The 11,469-nt window shown below is 36.7% G+C and overlaps 1 protein-coding gene across 2 annotated transcripts; it reads right to left on the bottom strand.

Annotated features, from left to right (window-relative positions):
- Positions 1-91: 91 nt before the first annotated feature.
- LOC121234324 (mitogen-activated protein kinase kinase kinase YODA) lies at positions 92-8,140 on the bottom strand. 2 transcript variants are annotated; one of them, XM_041130228.1, is made up of 14 exons: positions 7,959-8,140; positions 6,812-6,903; positions 5,841-6,675; positions 4,896-5,624; positions 4,454-4,541; positions 4,279-4,341; positions 3,892-4,052; positions 3,685-3,760; positions 3,177-3,236; positions 2,983-3,090; positions 2,579-2,818; positions 1,860-1,951; positions 763-1,499; positions 92-441 (listed from the first exon to the last, which is right to left on the bottom strand). In XM_041130228.1, the coding sequence occupies exons 3-13, from the start codon at positions 6,392-6,394 to the stop codon at positions 980-982; spliced, it is 2,691 nt and encodes an 896-aa protein (XP_040986162.1). In that variant the 5' UTR covers positions 6,395-6,675; positions 6,812-6,903; positions 7,959-8,140; the 3' UTR covers positions 92-441; positions 763-979. The 2 variants fall into 2 exon arrangements, with proteins under 2 accessions (XP_040986162.1, XP_040986161.1); XM_041130227.1 differs by lacking the exon at positions 6,812-6,903.
- Between the last annotated feature and the right edge of the window lie 3,329 nt (positions 8,141-11,469).

Genomic DNA, 11,469 nt, shown 5'->3' with positions numbered 1-11,469 from the left:
GGAAAAGGATGCCTCAGTTGAAAGCCAAGGTAGAAACATCACGAGGGTACAGCTTAAATCACTATCCAGAGGATCTCACGAGAGCAAGAGCTACAAGATGAACTAGATTTCCTTAATCTGATGCAAGTATGACGTCAATACAACGATATCGTCATGACAACCCATTATAAGAGAGGGGCTGAGTTACAATTAACTGATACAATAGATTGTTAAAAACGCCTAATTTAATTCCCATCCTTACTGTACAAAGATTCTTTGCCACGGCCCCATCATTTCCCCCTTTCAAAAGAGAAAAAGGAAAAATATCAAGAGTCCTCATCGTAGTAACTCTTGTACCTTTTAGGTTTTCCAGGTGTGGTATAAATGCACTTCTTTACACATGCGGGAATGCTCTCCATTGTAAGGAACTGCCGATTGCTGGATCTTCAGCAGCCATCTTTTCTGCAAAATCAATGATTTGGCAGGACCTATGAAGTGGTTGAAGCTGATACGGGAAAATGAGTAACGATACACGTGCAACTCCTTTTACAACCATATTTTAAATTGAGTCTTTCTAAAAAAGGATATTACCTTTATAAATTATTTTACAAAAATACCTCTCATTTAAAACAGGATTACGAAAAAGTTGTATGTGTATCATTTTCCACGGGAAAATATATGAAATTCACAATACAGGGAATGTAAGGAGAGATACAGGGAATTGGAGAAATGCTTTAATTAATGCTGGAAGGGAAAAATTTGCCAATTATGAATATTGCTTACCATTTGAACCGACTAATCATGTACGGAGGGCACTTCAAAATCATCTCTCTTGTCATTTAGGCTCGCAACAGAATCCAACCTTATTCAGTTGCTTCCCCAAGTTCAATTTCTAAGTACAAAATGGTGTTATCAGCGATGAATATGATGCCATTGAAGCATCATAAAGAATCTGGTATGTATGCCTGGAATCCTCCTCTGGCTAGGATTCAAATGTAAATCAGTTACGACCGAGCACTGGTGAGCTGGGTTTAAGTTCTGCCGATGAACTTTGCTTCAGATGCTCCCTTAAGGGCTGCTGAGCCGCATGATCGGCCAAAACCAACTGTTTCTCATACAATTCCCTGGTGTCCCCAAGGATAGGACGTCCCATCTGGTTTCCAGAAGCACCACTATCAGATGAAATTATCTCACGGAAAGCATGAGAAGCTTGTGGCATCCCTCGAAATAGGTCAGACTTTGGCTCATGATAAGGGGTGCTGCCATTAGTATAGAAACTATTTTGGCCCTTTTGGATCATTCCTACGCCTTCGTGAAAGTACATAGTTGGCTGCTTTGGGTGATGAAATGCGGTAGCACCACTACCACCGTTAAGGGGAGTAGATGAACCAGATGTCGTACGAGGGCTAGAAATTGGAGAGGGGGACATCCTTCTGCTCACATGTTGTGGTGACCTTGAATGTAGAAGAGGGCTCCCAATGGGAGAAACTGGGCATGATATATTCCGTCGCTGGGCTTCACTGGAAAAACAAGTGAAAAATTTAGAGGAAAAAATGACTGTTAAGTGGTTATTAATATAATGCCCATGACATATGACAGCTCTACATGGAGCAATGCTAGATACAAGCTTAGAGTGTGCAAGTCCCATGCAAACCCTTAGAAAAAACGTGGCTCTCAATTTGGATTTTTTTCATATGGGTCCCACTTTTTCTCAAAGGGCCTGTGTGGGGCTTGCACACCCTAAGCCTGTACAAATCACTTTCTTAGTTCTTAACAACTTGTTACCACATTAACCATATGTGCACAAATGCATTGATGATACATGAGTATGCTCCATTCATGCAAGTGTATGAATGCGTGATCAGAGAGATTGGGAGGACCTGGATCCTGAACCGGTTTTTGAGCCTCTAGACTGATGGATGCCAACTCCTTCCGAGTCTAAGCATGAAGTACTCTGTACATGTCCAATGCCCTGAAAGAGGAGAAAACCAACAGTCAACTGAAGGCAGACCAGCAAAAACCACAACAGATTTCTCCTCTCATTAAAGATACCAACAAGTTCATAAGCATTAATTTATCTAGACAATTCTTTACTTGAGGAACAATATGCATTAACTACAATTGAAAGGCATCAAAATATTAGTTTCTCACTAGCTAATGGCTCCATATAGATACATATATATACAGAGTTCAACGACTAAACATCTAGAATCCATGTTTCAACACAGATGTAATTGGGTTTCCACATCAAACTTATGGAAGTTCAGAAGCTAACCATGTTCAACAACAGTATGAGAATGACTATTTGCACAGGATACAGTCGCCATCTACTATAAGGAGAGATTGGAGACACTGTAAGTGTTTAACTTATAAATTGATTGTGTGAAGCAAACATAGAAATAGACAACATCAATGCAAAATTTATGTAACTAATCAGAAAAAAACGATGCAGCTATTAGATAACCCCTGGCAAACTCCGCTCAGCTAAGTTCTCATAATTTGACTGCTTTGGGATAAAAACATTGCAGACTTGCAGCCCAAGGCATCAACAATAAAAACATTGATCATGGACGTTTGAGGGTGAATAAAATGCCTGTACCAGAGATCTCACTGCATTTGTAACCATGGGAACTGCATCTGAAGGATCATCACTCAAAAGGGATCTTTCTGATGGTGCAGCATTCTTAACAAAAGGATGATCCAAAAGCTGAGCAGCTGTAGGACGATGTAATGGATCACGCTGCAAACACCACCTCACAAAATTCTTTCCATCCTCTGAAAGATGATCAGGAATTGCAGGAAGTTCCTTGCTATTTCCAATCTTAAACATAGCAGCAATCTGTGAAGAGGCACAGAACACGAGAGAAAACATGTCAAACAATCTATATCTAGAATGCAGCTTTCACTGACTAGTGGATCCATTAGTATATTTATTTAATGCTATGAATATAATTGGCAAGAAAATGTATCATCTTCAACAATTCTTATCCAGTTTTTACTAACCCCTTCATACTGGCTCCATGGTGGTTTTGTTGTAGCCATCTCTAACACAGTGCATCCAAGGCTCCAAATATCAACAGCAAGATTGCAACCATTTGAATTCTTGATAACCTAAGCAATTGACTCAACAAAAAGCTATTACTAGAAAGCGTCATAAAGAATGTTGACTCAAGAGTGTGACAACAAATCATGCTGACCTCAGGCGCCATCCAATAAGGGCTTCCCTTGAATGATAATGGACAAGATTGCCCAGAGATCTGCAAAATAATTTCCAGAAACTAGATTGAACCTGGGTGTCATGGTTTAAGTATTCACATCTGACATAAACCAGCAGGTTATTAGCCTTTACACACACACTCACACACACACACACACACACATAAAGCAGCAGGCTATTTAGTGCCTAATTGGCAACTCCTGCTTTGACCAGTCTTTTGGTTCTTTGAAAAGTCCCAACTAAGCTTTTACAGCATTTCTACTTAGCAATTACTTTTTTTTTGATCGGTAAACAAACTAGTTTGATCAATGTCACCATCTAGTTTGCAACAAACTCAGTGGACAGAAGAAATCACTACGACCAACATGACACATGTTATTATTATTTTGTATGATATGGCACCCGCGATGCTAAGGATCGAAGACTTTTAGGGCATGGAACAGTACCTTACAAAAGAAAATAGAAAAAAAGCAGAAGAAAGCTCTTACATGCTTTGCCATCCCAAAATCCGCCAATTTCACCCAGCCATGGGGGTCTACCAGAATATTTGCTCCTTTGATGTCCCTAAACAGAATTACACCTTACTGATAAGAATAAGTGATGTTCCAAGACGATGAAAACAAAAGGGCCAATGAATTAACCAACCGTAATATTCCCAAAACAATCGAAGTTGGAAACCTATTACTAAAACTCACCTATGGACAGTGTTTTTAGAATGCAGATATGCAAGCCCGGACAGAATTTGTTTAGTGTAACTGCGAATAGCTATTTCACCAAACTGACCATATTCTTGAAGCAGTTTATAGATGGAACCACCAGATACATATTCTAGATATATATATAGTCTGTCATCTACCTGCACAATAAATGAAGAGGAACCTAAAATTTTAAATATATAATAATAATTCGGAAGCAGCGATTGCTTCTAGTGGTCTAACATTACTTCATGTGGATAAAACCTAAAACATGAAATTGATGCATTAAGCAAGTATCGATATCAATGTTTTCCTAATAACAAGTCCCTGACATGTATCACAGCAAGCATATAAGAATACTTTTGTTTGAATGGAGGCAGAACTTACAGTATCAGACCCAATATACTGCACTATATTTGGATGTCGCAGGCGACTTAGCAATGCAATTTCCTGTCACAAGTCAATAAATTGTACGAAATCTACCTCAAGCTCCTCAAAGAGAAGTATATATTCCATTCGCTCTACTACAAGAAATTTGAAAAATCTACCAAAGGAAACTTACTTGCCCCAGCTGCTGTGCACTTTCCTTTGACTTTGCATCATCTGCAAAGAGAGTTACCTCTTTCATAGCGCACATCTCACCACTTTCACTGCGGCCCAGGAATCAGAACGAATGAGACACAACAAGAAATCTTGAAAAGAAATTGTGCGAGATAAATAATGTGACTTCAATTCATTTATCCTATTTTAGAAGTGATGTGGCTTTAATTTAATAGCAGGTGAACAATCATATAACATCAATTTTGAGACTGAAGACGTTGTCAATCTAAGATCAAAATCAAATAAGGGTTGGTGTAATTCTCAATTTCACCATACTTAAGAACAACCACTGATTTCAATCTCATGTAATTAAATTATAATGCCCTTGTGGGAGATAAAGCACAGTACCATCAATGAATATAAATTAAAATAAGAGTTAGGAATACACCCTCTTTGGTACAAACCTGTCAAAACCAAAATATACATGTCCACATGTACCCCTCCCTAGCATGCGTCCCTTCTTCCAGCGTGAACCTGGGCTTATTGGATTTTCTGCTCTACCAGGACTACGCGGAACTGAAGGAGTTGTAGCTGCTGAATATGTGGGAGAAAAGGGGCAAGAATTTGATATTGTCAAGGGAGGAAGGGGCAACCGGTGACTCTGCTGTTTCCCATCATCAGGTCGAGTTGCAGACAAATCTGTGGCAGATCCAGCTCGTGGATGCAGAGGGGTGACAGCACCACTGTGTATTCTGGAGCTGGGACCAGGGCTTGTCATTCTGGGACTAGGAATTGGAGAACACTCAGGACTGCACCTGCTGTGTGGCCAAAAAAGCTGTCCAGAAAAATCACCCCCAATTGAATTATGCCCAGAATTATGACCCGAGCCTGGACTAGAGCACTGACCAGAAGCTATATCTGGATAAGATTTTCCTGCCCAGTAGCCAAAGTTCATAAATTGCTCAGGCCCAAACACTCTCATCGGACTTCTAGAAGGACTTGACATCGAGCTGTCAGGAGCACTACAGAAAGCACCGTGGGGAGGAATCTGTAAATTTTGTACATGCGTACTTAAAGGTCTCTGTTTAGGTGATGTAGAGAGACTCCGATTATTGAATAGAACATTAGCCGGTTTCAAAATCTCGCTTGAGTTCTTTTGACTGACAGCTGGAAAGTGATCTTTCTGCATTCCACTTCAGCAAAGGTAGAGAGAGAATTGTGAGAAAGAGATAGATCGAGAGCTGATGCATAAGTATGATTTTTCCTATCACCATAGCCAATTTATCCATCATCATAGAAAAGAAAAAGCTTTTTATTTTTTATTTTTTATTTTTTATAAGAAGATATTATATTAATACTGAAATAGGCAAAAAAAAAAAAGCCTTTTAATCACATAATAGCAGACTCACCTGGAAGGGCTGTTTATGGTGGTTTTGTTTCCATTTTCATAGTCAGAAGTCAGGGGACTAAGAAGACGAGAGTCAGATGGATCGTCACTATCGGTGCTACTATCACTAGAAACAGAGCCAGTGGCAATATCAACCTCGGCATCTGTGGGATCTGCCCTGTTTGGGGTACATCCAGGTTTTGGAAGGGGCAAAAAAAGTGGCTTTGAGACTCTATCACATATTTGTTTTGATGATGCACTGATCCCTGAGTTAGTACGCCCAACACTAGCAAGTTGTACCCCTGGAAGTGGAAGAGGATGGGCATGAGGCCTTTCTGCAAAACTTTGACAGCGTGACACCTGAGTGGATGGTGATGGTGACCTTGAAGGCACCCTGGATAGAGATCCCCTTTCTGAAACAGTGTCACTAGAACGTCTCCGAGAGACTCCTGATCTACTTTTGCACTTTTCTTCAGATGAACCCTTATTTCGGTTAAATATCGAATCAATGAAACTTTCCTTGTTTGCTTTCTTCTTTACATCTTTGGAAGAAGACTTTCCCCACCATGAAGGCATGCTTATGTGACAAACTCACAGAAATGCACAGGAAAATATAATATAATTACAGAAATAAAGGCCAAATTCTGAGTTAAAATCCACTCCTTCGTTAAAGATAAGCCATAACATGGACACCAACTCAAAAACCAAATTCGGACCTGATTTTATGGCAGTAATTTTTAGATCTAATTCAATAGCCTTGTCTACAAATCTCCACAAAAACAGAGGACAGATAGATGGCCAGATCTGTTACGGAGTTTCAACCAGGGTAGAGTGAAGATATAATGCTCTATAAGGACCTGTATAGAAGGATTTATTGTCAGTTATCACCAGAACAATTAACGAAGAAAAAAATATTTTTTTATTGGTAAGTTTAATGACGAAGCAAATACTACATAAACAAATCTGAAATTTATATGAATAGATAAACAATACTTTGGAAACTCAACAAATGAGCAGCATTGGAGCTATGTCTCGAATATAATTCTGTTTACACCCCTGCTATATGTCTATGTGCTTGGAAGATCCTGGGAAAAAAAACCATCTAAAGGTGTCAGTTTGGTGGATTTCACTTCAAGGGCTCCCCCCTAATGAAAAGCAAACCGCCAAAATCTCTCCTTGATTGCATGACTTTAAACAGCTTAACTTATCTAGTGTTTCTTTACATGATAACCCATCTCGACTAAGATCCATGTGTCATGAAAAGCCATCTGCAGCTACCAACTGCTCAGCTAGGATCCACGCACCATTTTGAGAGGGGTGAGCATCAAGCTAACATGACAGTGAATGATTTCAACCCAAGGTGGATCATACTACAATTAGAATCTGCCCATATTCTTGGGATGAAGCTTGCTAGCTTGGCTTTACTTTTTATCCATAGATATTTATCCCGTAGCACAATTATTGGGAAACAAATACAGCTAGCAACTTTGATCTTAGCTTGGGTATAGACAAATTCACGTTTTCTGACCGAATAACGTTCAGTAGCACAAACCAATGAAACCCTCGTAAACAACTCACCCCTGAAAACTCAATCACTGCCTTAATAGCTATAGCACATTAAAATTACATAGATACACAACAATGTGACTTTCTGTAGAACATCATATCTTGACAAGCATACATCATTATCGAAACAGATCCATTCTGAAGTATTGCTATATTATACTCAAGCTCGAGAACCCAAAGCACGCTCTTTAAACACAGATCTAACGATTCAGCCATTCATTTCAACAAAAATTAATCCCACGAATTATCAAGGTAGAAACCATAGGCAAACATACTCATTTACACAACTTAAAAAATAAAAAAACTCGAACAATAATTTAAAAAAAAAAATATTCCAATTCACCTAGAATGGAAAATATCCGGCTTGGCAACAACAAAATTACTCACAATTAAAGCAACAAAAGCACATAAAGATTCCTTCAAAGACAGTGAGAAACACTTTTCAAGTTGAAGACCCCAACAGAACCATCTATTACTATTAGCAAAGAAACTAGACTAGAATCACTAAATTTTTTGTAGCTCGAGTCCAGCTCAAAGCAGCAAAACCAAACCTAAAACCCTAACAAATGCTTACAGTAAATTGTATGCACGGCCCGCAGAAAGAGCTCTCTCTTGCTCCAGCAGCTAGCTCAGATGTCAGAGACGCCGAAGAAGAAGAAAGCAGAGAAGCCGAAAAGGCACGGAGAAAGAGAGAGGAAAGAGATTCACAGATAGAAAACACTTTTCACAAAGAGAGAGAGAGAGTTATTTATTTTTATTTTAAAGTTTTTGAGTTTGTCTGAAGCGTTTAAAGTGCTTAATTATTGTCATCAACAGGAAAGACGCGCCCGAGACGCGTGATGTATGATAACAACGTTGGACTGGCTCATCCTGACCGTTATTTTGGAAAACTATGATGTTGGTGCCCTCATTTGGCCAACGATCGTATTGAAGTACATGGTAGTAAAGTGGAACAAAGAGCACAGGCTCTTTTGTCTCTTCCTTTTGTTTTTTAACGGCAACTTACAAGTTTTTAATGTTATAATATCATCATGGTTTACGCAATTATTCAGCTGTTGATCTTTTCCTTGGACAAGTTTAGTTTGTTTTGAATGGAACTGAAAATTGAATAAAATATTATTAAAATATATTTTTTAATATTATTTTTATTTTAAAATTTAAAAAATTAAATTACTTATTTTATTTTATATAAAAATTTAAAAAAATTATAATAATTATATAAAATAAGTTAAGAAGTTTTATGAAAACAAATAAATATTTTACAATAAAATAGGAGAGAGAACAAAAAAAACAAGACATGAAATTAAGAAATATTAGGTCGGTTGGTCGGATTAAATTAATTGAATAGGAAGGAGAAATCTGATTAATTTTTTTAATCATTGGAAGGAGAAAATTTATTCAAGTTAATCAAGATAATCATATACCCATTATTTGATTAAACACAAAACTTTTTTTTATTAAAATTGGAAGCATGAGTAATAATTGAAAAAATAAAAAGGAAATAATATTTTTCATATTTAATTTTATCATTTTTAATTATATTGGTAAATCTATCCTATCTCAAGTAAACTTTCGTTTATATAATTAACTTATAAAATTTCTTTAATCAGTATAAAAATAATAATATTAATGATAAAAAATAATATTATTAAATAAAGTAATATTACATACAGTCGTAGAGTATGCAATATTATTTTAAAACGCTTACTGTTAATTACTTTTTTGTCCTAAGCAAGAATTGCTTAAAAAGAGAAAAGAAAAGGCAAAGTAACAATTTACTTACTTTTTATTGATGGAGAGAGCCATGAGGACAGGAAATGGCCTCTCTTATTGCTCTGGCATCTACAAATAGAACTGAACATGGCACGATCTTTCGAGGATGGCCAGACACCATCCTAAATGTTCCCTTAACTCATGGTTTTTATTGGAGATTCTTATTCTCGGTTTATTTATCATTTAAACCATATTTATTTTGTTTTGATATTGTTTTTTAATGTTTTGTTCATGTACCCACCCCATTAATTAACTGGTTATTTGTGGTCACAAGAGGGGACAGCAAATCGTGATCCGACACTGGATTATGTCGTTAATGGTCGTTTTTGGATCGAGTTTATTTTAGGTAAGAAAATGTATTTGTAGCCATATCTATTAAATAAAGAAAAGAATTTTAATTTATGAGCTTATTTTTTTTTATATATTTAACACACCATTAAAATGGGTCGGACAATAATAAAAGAAATATTATTTTAATTTTTTTAAAAATAATTATAATAGATGTCACAATAAATTATTTGTTAACTGTTCAAACTTTTTAAGTACCAAAATTATTAAATAAAAGACAAAATGTATAAAAATCAATAGCCAACAAAACACTAATATGTTCTCTATTGCCGAGAAACTGAAGTGAACAGGAATAAATATTTTAGATTGTCAATTGAGTAAGTAAAAGTATCAAATAGATAAGTTTTATATAAATTTTTTTTTATAAAAAAGTAGATTTTACTAATAAAAAATAATTATTTTTAGATGGAGTTTACTTTTTTAAAAAAACTTGTAAAATATTTGTCTATTTAAAACTTGCATAAATAATTTCTTTTGCCAATTTAATGTAGTTTCAAGCTCATTTTCCTTTTTTACTTCTAAAGTCATTTTCATCTGTTCCATTCATTTTATTATTTTTTTTTTTCCTGCATTTTCTTTAAAGCCAAGGAAGAATCGGGTTGGGCTTTCTCACGTTCCTACTTGAATGTTGTGGGACACCCTGCGCCACCTGCTACTAATAGACTAATGTAATTTTTGTGAAGCATTCAACCTCCTCCTTTTTTTTTTTTTTTTTCGATAAACTAAACAATTATAAGAATATAAGATACAATGGAAGAAGAGTTTTCGATAATCTTTTCAAAACAAACAAAAGTAGTACCAAAAATAAAAATAAAAAAGCAGGATAAGTCAAAAACTTGACTCAAATCCAATCCTACAGGGGAAGTCAGCTCAAAAGCAGTTTTAACATAGTCTGATAAACATATTATAATTCTACAGCTAAATGCCATAGTCGAGAGAGGTGCACTGCATTTTATTGATCTAGTCCAACTATAAAATATTATCATGACCACATCATCTTGATCGTTGGTTAGGAAAAATAGAAACATAAGATAATAGCAACTAGAAGATGACTCGATAAACCAGCGAAAGACCACCACCGACGGTGGTGGACACGTGCCACACTAAGTGAAAAAGGGGTACCCAGATCTAAAAGATCCTAAGCTGCTTGCTCCGATGGTACTGCACATGGCGGCAAGAAACCCTCTCTAGTGTGGCGGCGCGTGAGGCCCACGCATACTGTAAGCTGTGCGTGAGCCACACGCGCCACTTGGACAAATTTCTTCCTTCATCCGACAGATCAACGGCTGGGGAGACCGTTGAAGGGGCACGTGGCGGTCCAATATTGCTAGCAAGTAGTAGATTGGAACAACTTGTTACCATCTTCGAAAAAATTACAGAGAATACTAGAAATAAACCTAATAACGAAGACTGGGTGAGCGGAAGGGGGAAGGAGACAAAGCTCCACCCCCTGGGCGGCAATGATGCAATGATGAGAGAAAACAATTTTGGAGAAACACAGAGAGAGAGAGAGAGAGAGAGAGAGAGAGAGAGAGAGAGAGAGAGAGAGAGAGAGAGAGAGAGAGAGAGAGAGAGAGAGAGAGAGAGAGAGAGAGAGAGAGAGAGAGAGAGAGAGAGAGTTATGAAACATTCACGTTTGAACGTGAGATAATTTGAGTTGTGTTAAGTGTGAATAGTAGTATTTTATGAATCTCATTAAAATAAGTTTAATTTTTTCAGTTAAGATGAGTTTAACTTTTAACTCCGTTTGGATGTTTAATTGAGTTGAGATGAGTTGGGTTCTTTATGAATAATAATGAGTTGAGATGATGAAGTGAGTTTTGTAGAGTCCACTTAAGATGAATTTAAATGTATTTGGATATTAAGATGAATTTAAATGTATTTATGAAAAGTTAAAAAAATGTTGTGGGTTTTGCGTGTAAAGAGATGTTGAGTTGAAAAAAATTGTGGATTTGAGTTGAGAT

This window comes from Juglans microcarpa x Juglans regia, chromosome 6D (assembly GCF_004785595.1).
Source record: "Juglans microcarpa x Juglans regia isolate MS1-56 chromosome 6D, Jm3101_v1.0, whole genome shotgun sequence".
Lineage (NCBI taxonomy): Eukaryota > Viridiplantae > Streptophyta > Magnoliopsida > Fagales > Juglandaceae > Juglans > Juglans microcarpa x Juglans regia.
Note: the sequence above shows the minus strand (reverse complement) of the source record. Positions and strands in the feature narration are given on the sequence as shown.

Excerpts from the sequence above, each read along its gene's own strand:
- LOC121234324 (XM_041130228.1), bottom strand. The coding sequence starts at position 6,394 with ATGCCTTCATGGTGGGGAAAGTCTTCTTCCAAAGATGTAAAGAAGAAA. Across the intron at positions 3,237-3,684 it reads ATTTTGGGATGGCAAAGCAT|ATCTCTGGGCAATCTTGTCC; the intron begins GTAAGAGCTTTC and ends ATTATTTTGCAG. Across the intron at positions 2,819-2,982 it reads CATGGAGCCAGTATGAAGGG|ATTGCTGCTATGTTTAAGAT; the intron begins GTTAGTAAAAAC and ends GCCTCTTCACAG.